The sequence below is a fragment of the Borostomias antarcticus genome (assembly GCF_949987555.1).
Source record: "Borostomias antarcticus genome assembly, chromosome: 3".
NCBI lineage: Eukaryota > Metazoa > Chordata > Actinopteri > Stomiiformes > Stomiidae > Borostomias > Borostomias antarcticus.
Genome location: NC_140236.1, coordinates 25,628,147 through 25,654,669, shown reverse-complemented (window position 1 = coordinate 25,654,669; position 26,523 = coordinate 25,628,147). Strand labels below are relative to the sequence as shown.

Below are 26,523 nucleotides of genomic sequence, written 5' to 3'. Positions count from 1 at the left end.
GTGATGTAGACTATACTGTGTGACCTGGTCATCACATTCTACTCACTCATGTACCTCCAACCAGTGATGCCACATCATCAAAGCAGAAGCTAAAAAGGTTCCATAGGTCAAATGGTTGTACAGCTCAGTCAGTAGGCTACATTGGGCAATGTGTGCTGTCAGCCAATCAAGGATCATTGGAAGTGTGTGAAGATTTAAAGCATGACAATGACCACGCATTTAAAAAATAAAATAAAAGGCTACCCGAGCCATTCCTAAAAAATCACATTCTTTCTTTTCAGTCTTGAAGTGAATACATTTTATAAGGCTAAAAGACAAGAATCTACTCTGTTGCCACTACTTAGGCTACATTATGTTAAGAGTTCCAGATGCTGGTATGCTTCTTTGGAAACAGCACTGACCAAAAGTTGATCCAGGGCGCCCTCGTGTGGTTCACTCTTGTCTCCGGATTAGAGTTCATGTTTACGATTGCTAGGCAACGAAAGAACGGAAAAATACGATTGATACCAAGCCTCGTTATCTTTTTTGCTATAAAGTTGCAGCATTTCTTTTCGTGTTTGTCTGGAGTCTGAACTAGAATGGCGGCCGCTAAACCTAAAGAGAAAGATCCAGTGGATATTGTTCATCAAAACGCAATTCATGTTGAAACCATCAAGAAGGAGCAAAGAAGTCAGAAGTTGTACACACAATTTAGCATCAACCCGTACAAAAAACGTAAGCATGCTATTTCGTAATGACTCGAGATGTGTTGCATGCCAATGTAGGGCCTACAGTTACCATTCTTTGAATGTATAAATTATCAGATAGCTGAAAACTGATCATTTCTGTAAAATGTGTGTTTTAGTTCACATTTTGACAGACAAGCCTATGTCCAAGAACACGCACGAGGAGGTGGAAGAGGACCGTGAGTAGCCCAGCCCTACATTGATAATGTAGACCTACTGCATAACTATTGATCCTCCAGCTCTATTACTAAGATTTAATTTGGATTCAGAAATGATTAAAAAATTTTTTTTATCTACTGATGCTAGGGTTAAGCTTGTAAACATGGATGTTAACTTCTTATATATATGTAAGATATACACACACACATTTTATGGTACAGCCTTATTCCAAAATGGATTCAATTCTTTTTTTTTTTCGCTCAAAATTCTAAACACAGTACATCATCATAACAAAGTCAAACGTTTTGGTGTTTTTTTTATTTTTAAATCACACTCAAAATTGTGTATGTTTCTACTTGATCCACCTGTGATAAATTCAATTGATTGGACATGATTTGGAAAGGCACACACCTGACTGTTTAAGGTCCCACAGTTCACAGTGCATGTCAGAGCCCAAACCAAGCCATGAAGCCAAAGGAATTGTTTGTAGACCTCCGAGACAGGATTTTATTGAGGCACAGATCTGGGGAAGTGTACAAAAAAATGTCTGCAGCATATAAGGTCCCAACGAGCACAGTGGTCTCCATCATTCGTAAATGCAAGTTTACAACCACCAGGACTCTTCCTAGAGCTGGCCACCCGGCCAAACTGAACATTCGGGGGAAGCTTCGAAGCTCCGCCACCACCACAGAAGAAGACTACCTCTGAAAAATAAATTCACTCGGACAGAACGCGTCTAAATAAGTTATTTAATGGTAGCGCCGAGGCTTCAAAACCCAGCATTTGTTTAAATAGACCCTTTTGCTTAGGTAAGTGAAGTTTCATGTTTATCTGAGACTAGGCCGACACCTATTTATTTCAAGTGTGTATCTCTGCAGGCCCGGAGACTTCTCCCAAGTGAATGGAACGGGAAAGGACTGTTGTCTGGCATGAGCGAGCATGCGACAACAGGACTGAGAAGGGCTAGGCCTTGGTCAGGGAGGTGACCAAGAACCCGATGGTCACTCTGACAGAGCTCCAGCATTCCTCTGTGGAGATGGGAGAACCTTCCAGAAGGACAACCATCTCTGCAGCACTCCACCAATCAGGCCTTTATGGTAGAGTGGCCAGACGGAAACCACTCCTCAGTAAAAGACACATGACAGCCCGCTTGGAGTTTGCCAAAAGGCACCTAAAGGACTCTCAGACCATGAGAAACAAGATTCTCTGGTCTGAGGAATTCAAGATTTTAACTCATTGTCCTGAATGCCAGGCGTCATGTCTGCGTCAGGCACTGCTAATCACCTGGCCAATACCATCCGTACAGTGAAGCATGGTGGTGGCAGCATCATGCTGTGGGGATGTTTTTCAGAGGCAGGAACTGGAAGACTAGTCAGGATCGAGGGGAAGATGAATGCAGCAATGAACAGAGATCTTTGATGAAAACCTGCTCCAGAGCGCTCTGGACCTCAGACTGGAGAACGACCCGAAGCACACAGCCAAGAGAACAAAGAAGTGGCTTCAGGACAAGTCTGTGAATGTCCTTGAGTGGCCCAGCCAGAGCCCAGACTTGAACCCAATTGAACATCTCTGGAGATCTGAAAATGGCTGTTTACCGACACTCCCCATCCAACCTGATGGAACTTGACAGGATCTCCAAAGAAGAATGGGAGAAACTGCCCAAAATAGGTGTCAAGCTTGTAGCATCATACTCAAGAAGACACAAGGCTGTAATTGCTGCCAAATGTGCTTCAGCATATGCACATGCAAGTTTATTTTTAAATAAATTTGCAAAAATTTAAAAACCTTTTCTTGTCATTGTGGGGTATTGTCTGTAGAATTTTGAGGGGGGAAAAAAAATCATCCATTCTGAAATAAGGCTGTAATGTAACAAAATGCACTGTGTGTGTGTATATATATATATATATATATATATATATATATATATATATATATACAATTTTTTTTGTGTATAACCCCGTGTTCTTAATTATGGTTAACTGTTTTGCAAAAAAAACATTAATCCGTCAGCTGCTTTCCTGAAAACCGTCCACGGGGCTCGCCTGGAACCAACTAAGAAATACAGCCACCCACGGACTGAAAGCCAAGAGCTGGGCTGGATATCCACCCCGCTGGTAAGAGAACATGCTGATAGTAGTGGAGGAACCAACCCTCAAAAAGAGCCTTAGTTTTTGAGATACCCCTCCCCGGGGTAGAACAAAACGGGACATTGTTTTTTTATATCTTTAATATGTCCCCTTCATGAAATGGATTGTCCCAAGTTTTACTTTTACTGCAAAAGTCATGAAATTCATCCATGAAGTGACTTACCCCATAGGCCAAAAATGTGCATGAAACACCTAACCTGAAAGAGGGAATTCCAAGATAAACCTTTGTCATTTTCTACCAGATGGTTGTTTTTACATCATACTTGCACCGATGGTCTACAAGTAGTGTCCCTACATCCCAAAGCAACCAGGATGCCAATATTTGGTTCTATTTTGAATCAGCAGCCTCTTATATAATAAGACTAGTAAAAAAAAAATAAAAAAAATAAGGCTTATTATAGGCGGAAAGAGCAAAATGTTATTTTGTATGAGGAATATTCACTTTTAATCCTGGTCCTACTAGGTCCTACTGGATAGAACAAAACCTGACCTTATTTTTTCATAACTTTTACTTATCCCCTTCATAAAATGAATGATCAGACTTTTTACTTGTTTTGAAAAATCCATGAAGTTCTTCAATAAAGTGATTCACCACATTTGCAAAAAAGAGCCAAATACTCCAGGCCTGCCCTGAAAAAGGAGTTCCAAGATAATCCTGCATCATTTCCCATCTACTGGTTGGATTTACTTTATATTTCCACAGATTGTCTACAGGTAAAACCCTAACACACCAAACCAACCAAAGTGTCACAATATTATTGTATTGTGAATCAGCAGGCTTTTATAGACTACTAGGCCGTGTTATAGACAGATACGTCAAAGTTTTTTTTTCTAAATTACTTCTAATCCTGGTGTAATAATACTGTAAAATGCCTTCATACAACACGACTGCTTAATAACAGGGAATACAATTTGCTACCATGTTTTCACCCACTTCATATTCATATGGAATCTATAGATGACGATCAGGTTATATATCATACACCTTAATGCAGCAGGAATGACAAATATTGCTATATTGGCAGCCTTCTACAGTATATGGTAGTCAGACTTAAAGTGCAGTATGGGTTAAGTACACACAGTGGAATACACTACTTTTTCTGTGCCATTCTTGAAAAATCATGAATCAAGTGCTTATTCTCAGTTTCATTTTTTTAGTTACTTTTTGTGATATTTAGAAATCAACAAACTATTTGAGCAGTGGGGGAGGAACTGAATAATTACTGGTCAAATTGTTTTCCAGGGGGGTGAATCAGTCACTAGCATTAGGAGAGTCTATGGAAGTGCAGGAGCAATATTCTGTGCAGTGCAATCCCAGACACTGGCACTTTCTTGTTTTATTGTAATCTGTATCATTGCAATAGAGATGGGTGAGATCTCTCACAGCTTTCGGTGCAGGCTGCTTTTTGAAAAGGACTGGCTGTAGTGATACATCATATTTTAGTATCCAACCTTTTCCAACTGGATTCCAAAGGAGGGGTTTAGCGACATGACTGTGGCACCATATGCCAGTTTGGTACATCGCCCGTAGGACGTGCTGTTCAAAAGCATCTTCAGTGGGAGGCAGATGTGAGACTGGCATGTCTGTGGTTGATGCGAGATAGACCTACATAAAAATAGGCAAATCCACAGCTTTCAATAAACTTGACAAGCACATAAATGAGTTTCAGGATCTGAGAACGTTTGGCTTGACTGATTGCCTTCCAGAGGCTCTACCGGTGGTAAGAAAATATGCTATTCATCTCTACGGTCCAAAAAAGAAGACATGCCAGTTCTATGAAGGCATTTTACAGTTTGAATGGTGTGCATTACTGTGCAGGGTTGTGGGATGCGTAGTGCAGTAGATCTGTGGTAGTAGTGCTTGTAGTTAGTGCATGCTGCATGCCGCTTATGCTTGCTACTCTGCTTTCAGCTACCGCCACTGGCTACCCCTCCTCACTGAGGGTGAAAAGAGGAGCCGAGTGTGTAAGTCTCCTTCTGCCGGTACAAAGCCGCTCCACCGCCAAGACTCCTACAGTGCCTCCCAGCGGCCACACATGGTAACTGGGTACCTCTCGGTCCCAGGCTAAACTGTAGGGGATCTTGGAGCAACAGTGGGCCCCAGGGGCAAGGCGCGCAGGTCCACCCATGTGTGGACACGCCCTGGCTCCTGCCAACCACTGCCCCAGCTATGGGCAAATAGCATGGGCAGATGGGGCTCATAGACATGGTAGGCAACCCATCTAGGAGAAGGTCACTCCGAACAAAAACCACAGGTGCTGCACGTGCCTGGCTCCGCACCATATACCATCTGGAGGTGTGGAGCAAGGGCGGATGAGGGCTTTAAGCCCAAAACGGCCAGAGTAGGGCTGTGAGGAGTTGCGCCCCACAGTCCTTAACTAGCATTGTAAAGCCTGACAATGGAGACACCGATCATCGAGAATCCTACGCTACACTTCCAGCGGCGGGAGTCCGCAGGAACCAAGCAGCGGACGATGGTGCTGGTCCTCCCTCGGGGGGACACTATGATGACTGGACCCCAAACCCTCTCCATTGGAGAGGAAGGGTTCAGTCTGACCACAGCCCACTGTCCAATGTACTCTTGCACTGTAGGAGACCATTTATTATGGGAACCTTCAACGCAAACAGAGTAAGGGAGGAGACACGGCTAGAGGAACTAGCGCACTGTTTTGGTGCGAGGGGAGTGGAGATCCTGGGAGTCCAGGAGCACAGGAGAGTGCACACTGACCAGCCAATTGTATAGAGTGGGGGAATGTTCGTTCATCACCTCATCTGCATGGCGGAATGATGCCCAGGCCGCCACAGGTGGCGTGGGGCTAATGGTGAGCCCTCGAGAACGAAAAGCTTTTTGTAGGGTGCAGCAACACACTGACAGGATCCTTATCGCTGACTTCGAGGGGAACCCGGTAACAACTGTCATGAGTGTGTACTCTTCCACCAACGCAGCACCAGTTGAGGAAGTGGAGAAGTTCTACGAGGACCTAAGCACAGCGATCCACCATGTGCCGGCACACAATTTACTGATAATCCTGGGGGACTTCAATGCGAGGCTTGGACCAGAATATGCACCCTTCACATACCACAACACCACCAATCGCAACGGAGAACATCTAACTACTCTGCTCACAGAACACAAGCTCCTGGCCGCCAACGCCTTGTTCCCTAAGAGAATGGGCAAGACATGGACATTCCAGGACCGAGCTACCGGTATGCTACGTCAGCTGGACTACATACTGGTAAGAAGGAAATGGAGGCCTGAGGGTCCCCATGAACATCCCGAGGCCTCGGCCTGACTGGGAGGCCTTTGCAAGAAGCCCCGACCTCCAGGCCAGCTACACGGCGGAGGTGAGAAGCTGCTTACAACTGCAGGCCGAAGAGGAAAAGCCTCGGACAACATATAGGCAGTTTCTTGCTGCTAACGAGGAGGCAGCAAGGAGGTGGGTGCCGACAAAGGGGAGACTCAGAGCCTCCCCCAGATCCAAGCACCCAGTGGTCATGAGGGCGCGGGCACGGATGAAAGAGGCGCATAGGAAGAGGGGACCACAGAGTCGGGAGGTGTTGAACGAGGCCAAAGAGCAGCTGTTCAACACCTACGACAGATCAAAGAGGAGGAGCTGATGGAGAAGGTGAGGAAGGTGGAGGCGGTGCATTGTGAACGACAGTACAAGGAGTCATGGAGGGTCATAAACGAGATGAGTGGGCGCAAGAGGTCGAGGGAGGGACAACTAGCAGGCTGCAGCCCAGAGGAGAAAGTGGCCGAGATCTCCTAGGCACACACCCGACAATGGAAGGAGCTGAGGAAGAAATACCTGCAGTCCTCACAAATCTTGTGATTGACAATGGCCCCTTTACAGCTAAGGAGTTTGCCACAGCGAAGTCTGCTCTGAAGGAAGGGAAAAGCGTTGGGCTGGATGGCATCCCCCCAGAGGTCCCTAAGAACTGTGATCTCGACAACGTCATATTGGAGATCTGCAACCAAGCTCTGATAGAAAACATCAATCCTGATATATGGTCCCTCTCCAACATCATCCTGGTGCCGACATCTGGAGATCTGTCTAAGCCAGACTATTGTGGCATTAGCCTGACGTGTCATAGCGAAATTGTACAACTGCATGATACTAAACCGGATTCGAGATGCCATTGACCCTCACCTGAGGGACAACCAAAATGGCTTCAGAAAAGGAAGGACCACAGTAGCCCACATCCTGGCCTTAAGGATGATCATTGAGGAGGTGAAAAAAACCAACCTAACAGCAGTCTTGTGTTTTACTGATTTCAAAAAAGCATTTGACTCAATACAGAGGCGTGATGGTGAAAATCCTTAAAGGACAATGCTCGTTTTTGACAACCTGGACCTTATTTACGACATATTATAAGACGTTTGACTCACCGAGATCACTTTGGTGTAGTTCGGAGGCCGGTAGAAGAAATTTAAAATCCAGCGCGAGCCAGTATATCCATGTAATGGCGGTGGTCGGGGCAACGAGAATGCAGCTTCTAAAAATCTATTTTCTGCCGCGAAACGGTTGTTTTCATCAATCTGTCTTGATGAATCGCTAGTTGTGCTTACATAGAGAGCATAGGCCTGTTGTGGTATTTCACATGCCTCTGTAATATGATCTTTAGAAACGTCGTTAGACACGAAATAGCTTCCTCACTTGCTCCAGCACGCATGCCCACAGCGTGCTGGAGCAACGATTGCGCGCTGTGCGCATTAGTGCTGGAGCAAGTGAGGAAGTTATTTCGTTTCGAAAGACGTTTCGAAAGATCATGGCATGTGAAAACCACAACAGTTATGCTCTATGTAAGCACAACTAGCGATTCATCAAGACAGATTGATGAAAACAACCGTTTCGCGGCAGAAAATAGATTTTTAGAAGCTGCATTCTCGTTGCCCCCACCACCGCCATTACATGGATATACTGGCTCGCGCTGGATTTTAAATTTCTTCTACCGGCCTCCGAACTACACCAAAGTGATCTCGGTGAGTCAAACGTCTTATAATATGTCGTAAATAAGGTCCAGGTTGTCAAAAACGAGCATTGTCCTTTAAGGCCTACGGGGTCCCTCCTAACCTACTCTGGGCCATAGAGGCCATGTACAGGGGCACAAGAGCCAGAGTGGTAACCCCGGATGGCAACAGTGAGGACTTCGACATCCTAGCAGGGGTGCTACAGGGAGACACTCTTGCCCCCTGCCTCTTCAATTGTAGCCCTGGACTACGCGCTTAGGAAAGCCATCAGTGGGCAGGAGCAGGAGCTTGGCTTCATAATAACACCTAGGAAGTCTAGAAGAAACCCTGCTGTAGTCCTGGCAGACCTGGACTATGCAGATGACATCTGTCTGATGTCTAACCGTGTGGAGCAGGCACAGGAGCTCTTGAACAAAGTAGAGGCAGAATGTGCCAGGGTTGGCCTCAGGTTGAATGCAAAGAAGACTGAGGCAATCACTTACAACACCCCCCTGCACCACCCACCTCTCAAGACAGCAGGGGGCAATGCTCTAGCAGTAGTTAGCGACTTCAAATAAGTGGGTTCCTGGGTCAACTCATCAGAACAGGTCCTTAAGGTAAGAAAAGCGCTGGCATGGAGGGCCCTGAATGGCATGAATAGTGTGTGGAACTCCAATCTCTGGATGGGTGCTACACCAGACTGCTGCGTGTGGTGCTAAATGTCAACCAGAACGAGCATGTTGCCAACAAGCATCTGTATGGGGGGCTACCAAAGCTGAGTGAGAAAGTGGCATCCAGGAGGATGAAACTTGCTGGCCACTGCCACAGACATCATGAACTCCCAGCCAGCAAGCTGGTGCTCTGGGAGCCAACACACAGGCACCGATTAAGAGGACGTCCCACACCAACATATGTGGATGTACTGAGGAGGGACGCAGGAGTGGAGAGTTCTGCTGAACTGGCTGGATGTATGGAAGACCAACATGATTGGAGACTTCACTGTCAAGCTCGTCTGAGGACGACCTAATGAATTACACCAGGATTATAAGTAACTCAGAAAAGAGATATAATCTGATCATCATCTATAGATTCCATATGAATATGAAGTGGGTGAAAACATGGTAGCAAATTGTATTCCCTGTTATTAAGCAGTTGTGTTGTATGAAGGCATTTTACAGTATTATTACACCAAGATTAGAAGTAACTCAGAACAAATAGCCCAGTAGTCTATAAAAGCCTGCTGATTCACAATACAATAATATTGTGACACTTTGGTTGGTTTGGGGTGTTGTGGTTCTACCTGTAGACAATCTGTGGAAATATAAAGTAAATCCAACCAGTAGATGGGAAATGATGCAGGATTACCTTGGAACTCCTTTTTCAGGGCAGGCTTGGAGTATTTGGCTCTTTTTTGCAAATGTGGTGAATCACTTTATTGAAGAATTTCATGGATCTTTCAAAACAAGTAAAAAGTCTGATCATTCATTTTATGAAGGGGATAAGTCAAAGTTATGAATATAACTGATAGAACAGTAGGACCAGGATTAAAAGTGAATATTGAGTATTTTGTATGTCGCTCTTTCTTCCTTTTTATGTGTTTGTATTGTGAAGCGCTTTGTGCATTCGTGCTGTGAAAGGCGCTATATAAATAAAGTTTACTTACTTAATATTCCTCATACAAAATAACTTTGCTCTTTCCACCTATAATAAGGCCTTTTATAGGAGGCTGCTGATTCCAAATAGAACCAAATATTGGCATCCTGGTTGCTTTGGGATGTAGGAACACTACCTGTAGACCATCTGTGCAAGTATGATGTAAAAACAACCATCTGGTAGAAAATGATAAAGGATTATCTTGGAATTCCCTCTTTCAGGTAAGGCGTTTTTTGCACTTTTTTGGCCTATGGGGTAAGTCACTTCATGACGTCATGATGAATTTCATGACTTTTTCAGTAAAAATAAAACTTGGGACAATCCATTTCACTAAAGGGACATATTAAAGATATGAAAAAACAATGTCCCGTTTTGTTCTACCCCGGGGAGGGGTATCTCCAAATTTTGAGGGTTTGGTTCCTCCACTATAGCTGTCATGATAGAAGTTTGCAAAATAGGAAATTTGTAATGTGACTGACCGGTGTTCCTGAAGGCATCTACAATGTCAAGTATTTGAATGACATTTGTAGCCATCAATTTTTTATTTTTTCTGTGATCAGATTGTTTCAGATCGCAGTGACCGAAGACTGAATTTCCCCCGACAGAATTCAGAGATCACCAAGTACATGGATGCAGCATGGCGCCTGAAAGAACAGACCCAGAACCTCTAGATGTCCGGCCCACAATAAACAATTCAACTTTTACCACCTGAATCTCAGTATTTGGTCGACACAAACTGAGAAATGTCAGAGGAAATATGGCTATGACGCATGTTGCTCTGATGATCAAAGGCCAACTACAGCAAGTGTGAGAAAATACATTTGCAGAGGACACATTTCCCCAGATCGATCCATAAAACACTCGCCCATCACACATTAATCAGATTGATAAATGGAAAGGGACGAAACAGCTATTCAATATTGCAAAATGTCATAATATATGGTTATGAAACCAGCTGACTTTGTATATGGTTCATATATGGTTATGAGACCAGCTGACTTTGTATATGGTTCATATATGGTTATGAAACCAGCTGACTTTGTATATGGTTCATATATGGTTATGAAACCAGCTGATTTTGTATATGGTTCATATATGGTTATGAAACCAGCTGACTTGCGTGTACAAAATTCAGAGAAATCTACAAATCCAATGAGAAACTAGATGACATTAAAATCAACCTAGATGTGATTTATAGTTGTAGTCACTGAAACTGAAGTCAGTGAAGATATAGAATAGATATCCTCTTTTTTCAACCAAATTAAACAAAAACAATGTCAATGTCTCTTGATGTTCAAATCCATGACCCGGTGCAAACCCAGCCTAAAGTAATAGGCTGAGTGGACCATCTGCATGTTGGGACCTTCTGGAGGCAGACCACTATGACCGCCCCTTCATCTTCTTGCGTACTGCCTTGCCCGGCCGTTTCTGAGGGTCATAAGAAAGCAGTTCAACATGAGGGGTGTTCCTCCTCCCTTTTCATTTGTAGGTAACATTTTTACAATGAGATACAAAACTAATTTGGGACTTACATTTGGCTTCTGTTTGCCTCCTTTAGCCCCGCCCCTCCCTCCTCTGCTTCCCTGTCCTCCCTTCCCATGAGCCACCTTGGGACGGAACCCTGAGACGTCGTCGTGGCTCTCCTTGGTGTTCCACTTCTTCCCACTCTTCTTTCCGCCGAAGCCAAACTTCTGCTCCTTAAATTTCCTCTTGGCACTGGGGCTGTGGAGAAGATTCAAATTGAAATTACAAGCATCCTCAGGGCTTGTCGACTTCGATCAAATGGCGAGGCGACTTCCCTGACACGCTACACAAATCGCACGGAACACGCATGCGCACAACCTTTACATATCATCCACAAGAAGAGAGACGCAAGAGTAGAGAACTGCCTTCCCATTTCTTGTGTTTAGAGCCAGAGTATTTACATCCAGTCGCCGAGATTCAGTTTGAGATAAACAGCTGGTGGAAGAACACTGAATAAATGATATTACACTGCTCGCATGTACAGGGACTTACCCTTTCTTGTTCACTGCGTTTTTAGGTGTCTGCACAGAAACTTTAACTCCCTTAGTGTTCTGATCCCCTTCCAGGAAATCCAGTTTGTCAGTCATTCCTACAAGGGTTGAGGAGGAGCATGAATGGAAATGACTAATTCAACAGATACAAGACATGAGTTGCAATAGGATAGGAAGCCACCTTTTTGATACTTCTTTACAGCAGTCATCATTGCCTTCTTCTCCTTCTGTCTCTTCTGTATGACCTCCACTTGCACCTGGAACAAGGGGAGACCAAGATGAGGAAAACCACTGAGATCATCATTTTAGACGGTGATATCCACAAGTGGACCAACACTGCCGTCTTGTCAGGAAATACATTAAGGCAGAACCAACCTTCTTTCCAAACTTCCTCTGTTCTCTCAGCTTCTTGGCCTTTTCTGATTTCTCCAACATGGTCTGTTTTGTGATCAACTTTTTCCTGATCTAAAAGGAGTTAATAAAAAGAACCTATTTAATAAAATGCAAAGCATCGGTTTAATAAATGTCAACTTACACTTTACATATGAAGGGCAGTGTTTCCCCTAGCAGGGGGGGTGGTAGGCACCCCAAAACTACTAGTGTTGTCGCGGGGCGGGCCTGTCATGGATACATGATGTCGACAGTGTTGACATAGACGCACGCAGTAAGGTGTTTGTTAGTATAGGTGCATTCCTCTACACTGAGCTGAAATGAAAAGAGTGCACATAATTGTTTATAAATATAAATAATATTTACAACACATAAAAACATTACAGTACTAGAAAAAATAACATTTCCTGCAGAAAATGCATGTGAATGCTGAACAGCTGAAAGGAAATCGCAAAAGCATTACTGAACATGGATAAATGGGAAAAATGTGTGCTTGAATGCAATGTTTAGTCTTTCAGGAGGGGAGGGAGGTCCCGTTGGGGGGCAGGCTGCCAAGACAATGGTAGGGGAAACACTGAAGAACGCTAAAATTAAGTTTTAAGACCGAGATTGGAATATCTCTCCCAGTAAGTGCATTACCTTCTGCATTTGCTGATCTGACTTGGACATCTCTGCAAAGTAGTCTTCCGGTCTCTTGGTGGTGATCTTGAGTTTCTTTAAGCGGGGTAGTGCTTCAAGAACAGCTGCTTGAGCTTGGCGATAGCTGAAAGACATCAAACAAGATAGCATTAGTGTCATGAGTGAAATGCTTAGAGACAGCAGGACACCAAAGGATCAGTCCACTTCAAACTATTCTGAACCTATTCGTGTGGTAGGTTGGTATTCGAAGCTCAATGCAGTATTCAGAGCTTCTTCTTTTTTTGTCCAAATACTCCAAACTGATACCAAAGTTGTTGCGTTATACTGAGTGACTAGCGAAAGGTAACTGAACAGAAGCGGATTTCATGCTTGTGTTTCCTCCCTCACAGCAACACTGATTCGCTCTCTGTCTCAGAGCACAGGCAAAGGATGTGTGTGTGTGTGTGTGTGTGTGTGTGTGTGTGTGTGTGTGTGTGGCAGCTGTTGTACAACACCTGAGCGGAGGAGACAGAAGTGAAAATGTTTCTTAGACGAATATCTTAACCTTATTGCAAGCTAGAACCAGCCTATAAACAGGCTTTGTTAACACGACACAAGTGCATTGGTGGGACTGGGGCGGGGGTAGGGCTGGCTGGATAGGGACAGCTGATGACACAGAGTGGGAAGGAGCTAGTCACGAGGAGGCATGGTGCCTTTCCAAGAGCCATAAGATGAATTTTGGCCAAGGACGGGGGGGGGCCTGCAGGAGGCGGGGAGTCCACAGGACCTGTTTAGAGTACAAGAGGGAGAGACACTAGGGAGGAGGACAGAGTGGTTAGTGGTGGGTTAGTTGCTGTACTGGACATCCACAGCAGACACAGGGGTATCTATTGAACTCAGGGTGGTCTGCGGGTGACAGTGGGGCTTCCACTGGACCTAGAGAGAGAGGCACTAGGGACAGGGAAGGCAGAAAAGGGTTAGTAGCACGCAAAGCCATAAAAGCAACACAGATATTAAAACAGAATGTGCCAGTTGCAGGGAAACTGTATCTGTGTCTGTATACACATCATCACACCAAAGAGTATTCGAACCCTGTAAAATGTAGGGATGTCCTGAATACCATTTTACAGTCTTTGAATACTCTTTGGTGTAATGACCGAATGCCGAATACTATTCGTTCTCAATCCCTAGGTGGCAGCATTGCATAGTCTATATATGAAGCCTACTGGTGACTGGTATAAGGTCTATATATGAAGCCTACTGGTGACTGGTAACTCTCGCCCCACCAACGTGCTTGTGTACTGTTGTGTACGGTATACATTTGTGTGTATACCCTGTGTTATTTATTAGTGATGTTACGTATGAGAGCGAAGTTCCGAGGTGTTTGTCGAGCAACATATATTCATCCCTTAGATGCTTTCCTGAAAACCGTCCACGGGGCTCGTCTGGAAACAACTAAGAAATACAGCCACCCACAGACTGAAAGCCTGGATATCCACCCCGCTGGTAAGAGAACATGCTGATAGCCTGGATATCCACCCCGCTGGTAAGAGAACATGCTGATAGCTGTCATGATAGAAGTTTTCAAAATAGGATATTTGTAATGTGACCGACAGATGTTCCTATAGCAGGGTGTACATTGCAACATATATGTCGCACGTGCTATGAAAAAAAATGTCTGTGCGATTAATTTATTTGCCCTGTAGCACGCGTGCGACAGACGGCGAGCCGCTTGTATGTAACGTTTGCGTTTTTTTACGTATTTAAGCCGGGAGGACGAGTGAGGTGAAATGAAGTGAGAGCAGTCAGGTAGGCTAGCCTATAGCTTCCCCCGGACCAGTAAACTCTGTCCGGGCAAGTGCCTCATGCAGTTGTCTGATCGGACAAGTAAAAAAATAGCCTATAGTTGAAGTGTGATAAATATGTAACATTATCTAAAAAATACAGTCTAGAAACACGACGTGGAGCTACACATGCACCCAGTAGCCTAGCCTATGTTTGAGCCGAAGCGAAGCCTCCAGCTTACACACTGCTGTCTGTCAGTCAGCAAGCATAATTTTTCAAGAAGACGACCCACACCACAAGCGCGAGTAGCCTACAACATGTGAATCAGAGGCGCTGCCCTGACTAACTGATTGAGCGACCGTCTTTTTGGCTGGCTGAACCGAAATGACACTAGCTTCGCGTTAATGTTCCTCCAGTCACCTAAAGGTGCCAGTCAAAGCAACAGCAAATGCAACGAAATATCAGTTAAGCGTAGCCTAATCCAGCCTATTATTTATGTAAGCTGTGTAAAAAAGCAGTGATTGTGGTAGAAGAAGACAGGACCAGCACAGATTTGAGGGACAGGTGAGAGAGGAGAGGATAGAGGTTGTTGAGAGGAGAGCAGGAGAAGAGAGAGGAGAAGGAAGGGGACAGGGCAGGATGAGAGATTAGAAAGAGTGATGATTTGTTGAGAGGGGTCAGGGAAGAATTTTTACAGCTCACTTATCTGGCCCCCGGGTGATTACTGTTTTTTTGCTTCCCTCTGGAATATGTAGAGAGTGGGTCGTATGCCCACCTCCCTTGTTCTCTGTAAAGCGCATTGTGTTGCCTCTGGGTATGAAATGCGCTATACAAATAAAGCTTTGATTGATTGATTGATTGATGATTTAGAAGGAATGAGTATGCAGTTAAGCATCAATGGGCATCAAACATAACTTTTTTAATTAAATAAAACATTCTATCTATTATTCTCACCCCATAACTAAAAATTAAAGAAAGCATATTTCATGTAGGCTAAACATGCTGTTTCAGTATACTTTTCAATTAAATATGTCTCACGATTTTGTTATTTTCATTCTTTAAAAGTCACCAGAATACAGGAAACTAGGTCTCTGAAACTTTTTTGGGGGGAGGACGCCCAGACCCCCGCTTTGGTATAGAAATCCTCCTTATTTTGGCTGTCTTCAGCTTGGCACCACCACACCAAGAGATCAATTCCACAGGAAACACTGGTTCCTTGGTCAGATCATAGAGAAAAACCCAAACAAACGAGCAAAGGAAAAAGATGTTGAAATTATTAATGAAAAAGAAGATAACCCAAATCATGAAGACACCGCAAAATCAAAAGCCGGGAAAACCTAAAGATGCTTGTCTGAAAACATTTGTTATTATTTCATATTGTATACGTACAGTAACATCCCTCTCCAGGTGGTTTTAAGTGATGAACTGCATAACTTCAACACTGTTCAGTAGAGGTGATAATGGACATTTTATACCTGTGCTACAACGTTCTGGCTCTGCTACAGAACTATCAACCCCTGTAGCACCAGTGCTATGTACTAAAAAAGTTAATGTACAGCCCTGCCTATAGGCTACTGCTCATTATCTACAATGTCAATTATTTGATTGACATTTGCAGCCGGAGCGGAGGAGAGACGGAGGCAAACATGCTTCTTAAGTTAAGAGCCCTAACCAGAGACCCGCAGGGACTGTTTTGAGGGAGAGAGCGAGCATGATATCCGCTTCTGTTCAGTTACACTGTCGCGAGTGAGTGTAGCATTATAACAGTTTCTATAGTTTGGTATCAGTTAGGGAGTATCAGGACAAAAAAACAAAACAGCTACAAATACTTAATTGAACTTCGAATACCAACCTACTGAAAGAATAGTGGAATACTTGAATTACTCAGGCCAGCCCTATTTAGAGACTCACAAGAACATCTCCCTCTGGAAGTCGTCATCTGCATTCATTTCTCCACTGGCCTTGCTGGTCAGATTGCCCTCCGCCTTTGCAACGATGTCATCTGCGGGGAGGTTGACCAGGTCCAACCTTTCAACCCAGGGAAGGGTCTTACGAAAGTCAACAAGGCACTGTTTCATGGCCTCCTGAGTACACATTGAAACATGCAAGTTCCATCAAGACACTGAGTTGGCGCGTGCAACAAATAAATTAGCGTTAATATTCACTAACGTTATTGTCACTTTTAGCCATTTACTAGAACAGACTACAAATATCTACAGAAGCTGGTAAGATAGCTTTATTGCAAGTTAACACTTACCGCATTGTTGACAAGTTTCTTTGGTTTGTCGGTGGGAATGTTCAAACCAGGTTTTAACAGGCCTTTGGCGAAAGCTTCTTGAAGCTAATAGAAAATAAGTATAACCAAATAATATTTCCAAAAAATATGGTTAGGTTAATTACATGGCATAAATGGACATTTGTAAGCTTGAGCGGCTACAGCTAAGGATACACGAATGGCTTCCTAGCTAGTTAGTTAGTTAATGTTAGCTAACACGTACCTCTCCATCAGACAATTCGCTGTATTGTTCCTCGGATTCTTCACCTAACTGAAGGTCCTCGTCAGAAGACTCCATTATATTATCTACAACAACCATAAGACACAAATAACTAAAATGTATATAGGGGGATCAGGTAAACCAGTTCTCTAATCGTAAAATGGTTAGAAAAGGCTTGTTGTTTCACGTGGGGAGGAAGTGATCGTTGTAAACATTCCGTCAGACATAACTTCCGGTAGAAACACATTCATAATATTTAAGGTTCCTATCCGACCTGTTTTAACCCCAAGTATAAATTCCACAAAAACAACAAGCAGAAGGTAAAGTGACAATGGCAGAAGGCTACCACGGCAAAAAAAAGAAGAAAAAATAAATATCCACAATTCGTTGTAAAGGTGCCGTGTGTAGAATTCCGGGGCAAATGTGTGTGTAAACTTGGCATAAATTGAATATAATATTCATAACTATGTTTTAATTAGACTCATTCTTTTTTGGTTAACTTAGATTGAGCCATTTATATCTACAGGTCTACAACTCATCCCAACTCCTCCCTTCTCCCTGACGATTTCACAAACTTCTTTGACAAGAAAGTTAACGATATCAGATCCTTTCCTCACAACGCCGTCGACGTGCCATGTACCAACCTCATCTCTCCACTGCCCCCACCATTTCTTCCCTCTCTGCTCTATGATTCTTACTTGCCAGAGGAACACAATGGAAATAAACCATTAGTTTTTTTTTTGTTTATATCCTCGGCAGAAGTGTTTTAATAATCATGTACTGCGGCCCCATGTGGTTTGAGATGTAACTGTTGTTTCAACGCTCTGCTCAATAAAGTCAATCAATCAATCAACTCCCCTCCTCCTCTCCATGTCTTACCTTACCCTAACTTCTTCCCCCTCTCCCCTAACAAGGTCCTCAAACTTGTTACATCTAGCCACCCCACCACATGCTCTCTAGACCCTGTCCCCTCCACTCTCCTTCAGTCGGTTGTGCCCAAACTCTTTCCATTCTTAACCCTCCTCATCAACACATCTTTTGTATCGGGATGCTTTCCCTCTGCTTTCGAGACTGCCAGAGTTACCCCATCCTGAAGAAACCATCTCTTGACCCCTCTAATGTCAAACACTACAGAGATTCAATTCAAGATCCATTTCATTGGCCATGTATATGGTACACATACTAGGAATTTGTCTAAGGTGAGGCATACGCTGTTGCAGATGACATAGGACAGGGTGCAGGACAGGACCAGTTTCCAGTCTATCCTTTCTATCAAAAACACTTGAACATGCTATCTTTAACTGTCCACCACTGCAGAGCCAGGACACTGCAGCGCCAGGACATGAGCCATGACCTTGTTGATAGACCGCAGGGGCCTCGGAGTGACAGGGCAGCCAGTTGCCCCAAGGTAGAAGAGCGTAGTGTTTGGGAGGGGGTGTAAGGTTTGACCATGGCCTGGAGGTAGGAGGGGGTTGTTCCTTTCATTGCCCTGTAGGCTAGTACCAGAGATCCGGATCCGAGTTGCTACACAGAGCCATGTGTAGAGAACAGAGAAGGGAAGTTGTGTGGGAGAACTTGGGGTGGTTGAACACCAGGTGAACAGCAGCTTTCTGGACATGTTCCAGGGGTTTACTGCCTGACACCCGGGCCCCAGCAAGGAGGGAGTTGCAGGAGCTAAAGTAACAACGGTTTCCTCAGTCAGGAAAGGGCGAATCTTCCTGATGTTGTAGAGCAGGAATCTGCAAGAGCGTGCAACGGATGTGACATGTGCGGAGAATGACAGTTGGGGTCCAGGGTCACACCCAGATTCCTCGCAATCCGAGTTGACATCACCACTGTGTTGTCAATAGTGATAGCCAGGTCATCGTGTGGACAGCCCTTCCCTGGGAGGAACAGCAGCTCAGTCTTGTCCTGGTTGAGCTTGAGGTGGTGTGCCGCCATCCACTCTGACATGTCATCCAAGCACGCAGTGTTAAGTCTTGCAATCTTGGCTCATACAGTAGCTACATAGGCATCATCATCCTGGGCTAGGAGGAAAATGCAGATCAAAGGGATCAATATGGGGTAAGAATTTAATTAGTTTCTGTAGACTAGAAAAACTGTCAAGAGTTTTATTACCACATCACTAAGATCAGAACTATCTCTAAATTTGTTTTTCTCTTTCCCCTCTCACTGGCATATTTTATTCCCCAGCTTTGGTGTGATATCTGCAGTGACACCACATCTTTGGTCTGCCTGCAAACAGGAGTGGCTAATAACCTGTGCTATGTTGATGAGCAGACTGTCGTCTTTCCAACTGGAAGCAGCTGTGTGCGCTACAACATTGATCAGAAATGGCAGAGGTTCATTAACCTGACGCGCCAGATGGTTTGCTTTGCATAACCATGAACTCGGTTGGAAACTGTTTGAAAAAGGGCGGTCAATTTCAAAAATTCTTGGCAGGCGATTGAAACATCTGAACCGTCTATCACACGCTTCTGTCACAACTTCAACAGTTCCTCGCTGTCATAAACCCGCCCAGCGTAGCTGTTTGTAAGCTATTTCAAATTCCTCTGGAGCAATTGGAGGGATCGTTTTTGATCGGGCTCAAAATGTTCTCTATCGAGAGTATCCATAGCCTACTGATTTGCAAGGAAGAACATGAGCTCGCGACATCAGGATGTTCTCACAAGGCTAGAGGTTCATCCCAGGCACGACCAATGGCATTTAATTCATAGCAGTACAATAACCTACAAGCCATGTCAAGGTCTGGCTCTTAAGAAAACCTCTGCTATTATTACATTAAAGGGATAGTTCAGAATTTTGTCTATTTTACTACTTGGCCATTACTGTATGTTGTTGACGCATGGAGACCCTTTTCAGCTACGTTCATGCCGTCTTTGCCTAGACCTACACATTCTGCTAATGATAGTGCAAACCAATGGTAACCAGCATTCACCACCAAACTGATTTAAACAGTGCACCAGCAAAATAATACGATGACAGTCTATCAGGGTTAATTTGAATTTTAAAAGTCAAACTATCATTGAATCCTTTACTTCCATCTTCCAATCCCTTCTTATGCCCCCCCCCCCCCCCCACAGATTTTGAGAACACAGAAACGCAAGATGGAGTCCACATTTAAGTTGATGGAGCAACACTCCAATCAGCTGCAGGACATGGGTAAGCTCTATTGTATTCTCTCCCATTGAGTGAGAGTGTTGAGACACAAACTTACAAGACCCCCGTGGTGTCAAAAGGCCTCCTGCATCGCTGTCTCTCGTCTCCCAGAGATGGCCAACAGCCAGGAGCTGACGTTGGAGTATGAGAAGGACCTGGAGCTGCAGACGGACTACAACAGGCAGCTGCAGAGGATGGAGGAGGACAAGATGGCGGCCCTGGAGGAGCTCACCCTTCACTTCGAGGGCAAGATGCAGGAGAAGTCGCCGGAGCATGTGGGAGGAGCGTGGCACTGCGTTAGGAGGAGACAGAGGCGTCCTAGGCTGTGAGGGTCAGAGGTCAACCGGGAGTGAGCTGTGGACCAGTTGAGGAAAGTGTTGTGGGGTCAGGATGGGCGGTTGGGCTCTAACCCTAACCCTAACCCTTATGGCTCGACAATACCAGGTTAGACTCAGAGACACAATCGTAAAGGTCAGAGTGATCCAGGGAGCTCTCCTCTGTTATAGGGTGTGTAGTGCACCTTCAGTGCCCCGCCCACCGCCTTCATGCTCCCCTGCTCCCACCCCTCCCCTTCCTCCGACCTGCCTCTCCGCTCTGACACTCATTGGAAGCGAGGAGACAAATTAATCCGGTTCTCCACGGAGGATGTCCACAGAATCTTTAAGGAAATGCGACGTCAACTCCCATCACGGCCGACAACTGTGCGAGGCGCGCATGAGCGTGGCAGGGGGGGTGGGGGTGTGGGCGGGTGCCTGTTGGCCACGGGGGCCTGCATAATCACCTTATTATATCTCTGTGAAAGGAATGGTGAATTGATGTGATTAGCAGCAGTAGATGGGAGGGAAGAAGGCGATGCATGCAGAGTAGGTCTGGCTCAGCAGCCTGCCAGGGAGACTGGGGGGATAACGGGGGATATGGGCTGGTAAAGGTGCATCGGGCGCACAATAATAGGATTATAATGGGCCATTTATGAAAGCCCTAGGACGCCTTCCTGGCCCGGAGCTATGGAGAGTTCAGCACCACATTATGGACGAGGACTGGACAAGCCACCTGATTTGAATGTATCAGCACACCTTTGTGTCTCTCTGCTTCTACCAGCATCTTTCTCTCTCTCTCTCTCTCTCTCTCTCTCTTTCTCTCTCTCTCTCTTTCTATGATCTCTCTGATCACTGTGCTCTCAACTTCATGCTCCTCTCGCCCGCCCTCTGGTTTTTATAACCATCCATCTGTCTTTACCCTCCCTCCATCTCTCCCTCTCTCTCCCTCTCTCTCTCTCTCCCTCTCTCTCTCTCCTTCCCTCCCTCCCTGCTTCCGCCAGTGTCAGGAGGAGTCTCATATCCAGGTGAGACCAGGAAGCAGGGCGGGAGGGAGAGAGACCAACATGCACATGAAAGGAGACGCTTGCGTCATGAAGAAGAAGGTAGGGAAACCACTCACGCCACATACAGTACCTCAGCCATAGATAGAGTAGCACACACTAACATAACCCCTGTCCTATTAGAGGTCAGGTCACAATTTTCACCTCATATCCTTCCACCGCAAACGTTAGTCCCTACACCACTTCAAAAGTATCCTTGCAGGTGGATCCAAATAAGCCCAAGAGAGGCCCGACTTGGTCCATCTCATCCTCCCCATCTCAGGCCACACCCACCTCAGGCCACACCCACCTCAGCTTGACCTTCCCTCCTCGCCACGGTCCTGCTCTGTCACCCGGTCAGCACTTTCCCCCCGGTCACAGCGGCAGGTCAGAATCATAGCTGATCAGAGCCAGCGTTACCGGGAGCAGGCCTGTCCATCTGTCCGCACTCAGGCCCTAATGCGCTCCACTCGCTCACTCAATAGGCCATGGATTGTTGTAATTTAGAGGGACGATGTTGATTCCGCTGTTTGGGGAATTCTGTACACTGACTCCTGACTCGTACAGCAGTCTGTCTCTCTAGAGTGTACATCTGGCATATTGGCTGGTCTGCTTTTCAATTTCTAGAGACCTATTTCCATATTCACTACATGCATAAGGGCGGTTGCTACTACCCAGTTTCATATTGGATATGGTCCTGTTATGGAAAGCCATAAAGAATACTGGAGCCATTATGCTGTAGGCCTAAGTGACAATAAGAGTTATGACATTGACTGATGACATTTCCCTCTCTCTCTCTCTCTCTCTCTCCCTCTCTCTCTCTCTCTCTCTCTCTCTCTCTCTCCCTCTGCCGTTCTGTCTATTTCCTGTCCTCTTCTAACCCGTTCCTCCTCTGTCTGTCCCCCTTTCTATCACCCTGTCTGCCCATTCCATGTCTCCTCCTGTTCCCCCCTTTCCTCCTGTCTCTTTCCCAGCCCCCCCCCCCCCCCTCAGCGCTCACCACTGTGCTCTGCAGTTCAGCAGCCTGCAGAAGGACCTAGTCGTCTGGAACGAAGGACATGCTGGTCCTAGAGAAGAACACACTGGTCCTAGAGAAGAACACACTGGTCCTAGAGAAGAACACACTGGTCCTAGAGAAGAACACACTGGTCCTAGAGAAGAACACACTGGTCCTGGAGAAGAACACACTGGTCCTGGAGAAGAACACACTAGCCCTGGAGAAGAACACACTGGTCCTGGAGAAGAACACACTGGTCCTGGAGAAGAACACACTAGCCCTGGAGAAGAACACACTGGTCCTGGGGAAGAACACACTAGCCCTGGAGAAGAACACACTAGCCCTGGAGAAGGAGATCCGGGAGAGAGACCACACCATCCAGCCAGGACAAGGTGTGTGGTGGCCAGCGGAGAGAGAGAGGGGGGGTACAGGTGTTGCCTAGAAGGTGTACGTGTGTGTGTGAGTGTGTGTGTGTGTGTGTGTGTGTGTGTGTGTGTTTGTGTGTGTGTGTATAAACACATAAGGCAGGAGGGATGGTCCTGAGGGTTCTGGCGCTAATCTGCTTGCTCCCTCAAGTGTTGCTGCAGGATCTGAAAACACTCAAACATGACAGGATCTGAAAACACTCCAACATGACAGGATCTGAAAACACTCAAACATGACAGGACCTGAAAACACTCAAACATGACAGTCGAAACACAAAGAAGTCAAACTGCTGCAACGGTCTCCTCCAAGCGTGTTGAACAAACAGTGATAGGCAGTATAATGATTAACTAGAACTAGAAAGTACATTTCCTGGAGAAAATGTGAGGTGGGCTAGCTGCTGCAGCTGTATGTAACAGCTACTGCTAGAACTACTACGGACCAGGCAATCTCCATGCACCCACCGGCGAAGACTGTGCGTCTCTAACCCACTCAGGGGCTGAGTTGTGGGGTCTGTGGCATGGACAGTGGTGGTGGTGAGACTCCGCCCCCTCAGGTCAGAGCTGGTCGAGGACAGTGTACCCCTCTCCGGGCCACCTACCCACCTGCACCAGTGAAGACCATGTGTGTCTAGCCCAATCAGGGGCTGAGTTGTGGGGCCCGTGGCATGGATAGTGGCGTGGTGGTGAGACTCCGCCCCCTCAGGTCAGAGCTGGTCGAGGACAGTGTACCCCTCTCCGGGCCACCTACCCGCCCGCACCGGTGAAGACCATGTGTCTCTACCCCACTCAGGGGCTGAGTTGTGGGGCCGTGGCGTGGATAGTGGCGTGGGGGTGAGACTCCGCCCCCTCAGGTCAGAGCCAGTCAAGGACAGTGTACCCCTCTCCGGGCCACCTACCCGCCCGCACCGGTGAAGACCATGTGTCTCTACCCCACTCAGGGGCTGAGTTGTGGGGCCGTGGCGTGGATAGTGGCGTGGGGGTGAGACTCCGCCCCCTCAGGTCAGAGCCAGTCAAGGACAGTGTACCCCTCTCCGGGCCACCTACCTGACTCAACCAGTCAAGACCGTGTGTCTCTAGCCCACTCAGGGGCTGAGTTGTGGGGCCGTGGCGTGGATAGTGGCGTGGGGGTGAGACTCCGCCCCCTCAGGTCAGAGCCAGTCAAGGACAGTGTACCCCTCTCCGGGCCACCTACCCGCCCGCACCGGTGAAGACCATGTGTCTCTACCCCACTCAGGGGCTGAGTTGTGGGGCCGTGGCGTGGATAGTGGCGTGGGGGTGAGACTCCGCCCCCTCAGGTCAGAGCCAGTCAAGGACAGTGTACCCCTCTCCGGGCCACCTACCTGACTCAACCAGTCAAGACCGTGTGTCTCTAGCCCACTCAGGGGCTGAGTTGTGGGGCCCGTGGCGTGGATAGTGGCATGCTGGTTAGGCCCCGCCCCCTTGGGTCACAGCTAGTCGGGGACAGTACAGTGACCTCTGGGCAATTTCCATGCATCCACCAATGAAGACTGTGTCTCTAGCCCACTCAGGGGTTGAGTTGTGGGGCCTGTGGCGTGGATAGTGGCGTGGTGGTGAGACTCCACCCCCTCAGGTCAGAGCCAGTCGGGGACAGTGTACCCCTCTTTGGGCCACCTACCTGACTCCACCATGAAGACCTCCGGGCAGTCTCCTTGCACCCACTGGTGAAGACTGTGTGTCTCTAGCTCAATCAGGGGCTGAGTTGTGGGGTCTGTGGCGTGGTGGCGAGTTCGCGAATTCGAGAATCGCTAGTTGTGCTTACATAGAGCATAGGCCTGTTGTGGTTTTCAAATGCCATGATCTTTAGAAACGTCTTTCGAAACGAAATAGCTTCCTCACTTTCTCCAGCACGCATTCGCACAGCACGCAATCGTTGCTCCAGCACGCTGTGCGCATGCGTGCTGGAGCAAGTGAGGAAGATATTTTGTGTCTAAAGACGTTTCTAAAGATCATATTACAGAGGCATGTGAAAAACAACACAACAGGCCTATGCTCTATGTAAGCACAACTAGCGATTCATCAAGACAGATTGATGAAAACAACCGTTTCGCGGCAGAAAATAGATTTTTAGAAACTGCATTCTAAGTGCCCCGACCACCGCCATTACATGGATATACTGGCTCGCGCTGGATTTTAAATTTCTTCTACATGCCTCCGAACTACACCAAAGTGATCTCGGTGAGTCAAACGTCTTATAATATGTCGTAAATAAGGTCCAGGTTGTCAAAAACGAGCATTGTCCTTTAAGGTCAAGTTGGAAAGGCTGAGGAGAGCAACAGGAGAAGAGCAGCAAGCTCAGTTAAGGTCCCTAGTGAGTTGTGCAAGTCAGAGCATTCTAGACAGGAATGTCCCATTTTATATCTACTTACGTAAGTTTCAAACCATTAGCCAAATGTGACGCAAACACCGTTTTTGAGGATCTGCATATAAAAGATGATGAGCCCAGTTGGGCTGGGGGGCTGTATCAGAATACTTAGCTGTACTGAGCTGTATTGAGTGTGTTACGTAATAAATACCCGTAAAGGCTGAAACGACTTGGGTCTCCTGTGAAGTTTTGTACTATCAGAAATTACCAACATAATTGACGAGCCAGCCATCACTATTTGGGGAAGTCTGTGGACCACTGCATCTCTGCGAGTGACAGCCACGCGGCGCGCCTAATAAAAGGTAGGAGAATTTTACTTCTCACCAAAAATAGCGTGCTTTCACTGTGCTGAGGTGTTAGTGGTCTGCTTGACTCTCCAACCAGAAAAGAACCTACAGTAATTTGACAGGAGATCAGTCACAGCCTTGAAAACCATATGCATATGGTGGTTGCTTTTAAATTTGATTTAAATGGTTTTAAACCAAACAGCCTGAATTAAATTGGTTTTGAATTGGCATTTGAGAAAGCAACTGAGTGGAGGGGTCGTGGGGACCAGGGTTATAATAGTTTTGCTTTTTTCATTAGTTTTTATTTTTAGATCGTTTTAACTTTTTGTGTTCAATTTCAGTTTAGTTTTAATTAGTTTTTAAAGCAGATTTGCTAGTTTAGTTTTTAGTTTTTGATAATGCTTAGTTTAAGTTTAGTTTTTATTAGTTTCAGTATTAGTTTTAGTTTGTTTTTTTCTGCGCTAGCCTCGTGAGACCATCCTGATCTTGTGAGCTCATGTTGTTTCACTCTGTGCAAAACAAACCATCTGGCGAACGTCAGATTACCTCTGCGCAGGGGCACAGCTAAAGAAATAATGGAGGATAGATTTCATATCCACCCAAAATACTAGGCTTATGTATGGAATGAAAAAGACTAAAACTAAGGACATTTTATCTACAATTTTAGTTTATTTTAGTTAGTTTTGTAAACACACAATACAGTTTTAGTTAGTTATCGTTTTTTTGTAAAGCCTAGTTTTTATTTTTATTTCAGTTAACTAAAATGTTTTTTCACACCTAGTTCTTGTTTTTTAGTTAGTTTTCGTTAACTATAATAACCTTGGTGGGGACGCCCCGACCAGAATTGCCACCCATGCTCGAAGTAGCCCGAAGTTAAGAAAAGGGTGCATTGCACTGTTGAGTAGGCTACTGCAGTCCGAGCCAACCCTGAGCTCGAGTGTTTTTTTGTGAATAGTGAGGCGGGAGAGTTGTTTTGC

The 26,523-nt window shown here is 45.8% G+C and overlaps 2 protein-coding genes across 2 annotated transcripts; one reads left to right on the top strand and one right to left on the bottom strand.

Annotated features, from left to right (window-relative positions):
• Positions 1-578: 578 nt before the first annotated feature.
• Positions 579-10,306, top strand: cfap144 (cilia and flagella associated protein 144; the record flags this gene model as incomplete). Its single annotated transcript, XM_084461839.1, has 4 exons — positions 579-714; positions 845-904; positions 2,895-2,998; positions 10,196-10,306. The coding sequence occupies 4 exons, from the start codon at positions 579-581 to the stop codon at positions 10,304-10,306; spliced, it is 411 nt and encodes a 136-aa protein (XP_084317965.1).
• Positions 9,463-17,131, bottom strand: LOC311329889 (putative rRNA-processing protein EBP2). The gene is made up of 9 exons (XM_084461837.1): positions 16,942-17,131; positions 16,701-16,784; positions 16,355-16,527; positions 12,680-12,803; positions 12,026-12,115; positions 11,832-11,907; positions 11,652-11,748; positions 11,168-11,357; positions 9,463-11,063 (listed from the first exon to the last, which is right to left on the bottom strand). Exons 1-9 carry the CDS (start codon positions 17,035-17,037, stop codon positions 11,016-11,018), a joined length of 978 nt encoding a protein of 325 aa, XP_084317963.1. The 5' UTR covers positions 17,038-17,131; the 3' UTR covers positions 9,463-11,015.
• Positions 17,132-26,523: the final 9,392 nt, after the last annotated feature.

Excerpts from the sequence above, each read along its gene's own strand:
- LOC311329889 (XM_084461837.1), bottom strand. The coding sequence starts at position 17,037 with ATGGTTGTTGTAGATAATATAATGGAGTCTTCTGACGAGGACCTTCAG. Across the intron at positions 12,804-16,354 it reads TTCCAGAGGGAGATGTTCTT|CTATCGCCAAGCTCAAGCAG; the intron begins GTGAGTCTCTAA and ends GATGTCTTTCAG. Across the intron at positions 11,358-11,651 it reads AACGCAGTGAACAAGAAAGG|CCCCAGTGCCAAGAGGAAAT; the intron begins GTAAGTCCCTGT and ends TCTTCTCCACAG.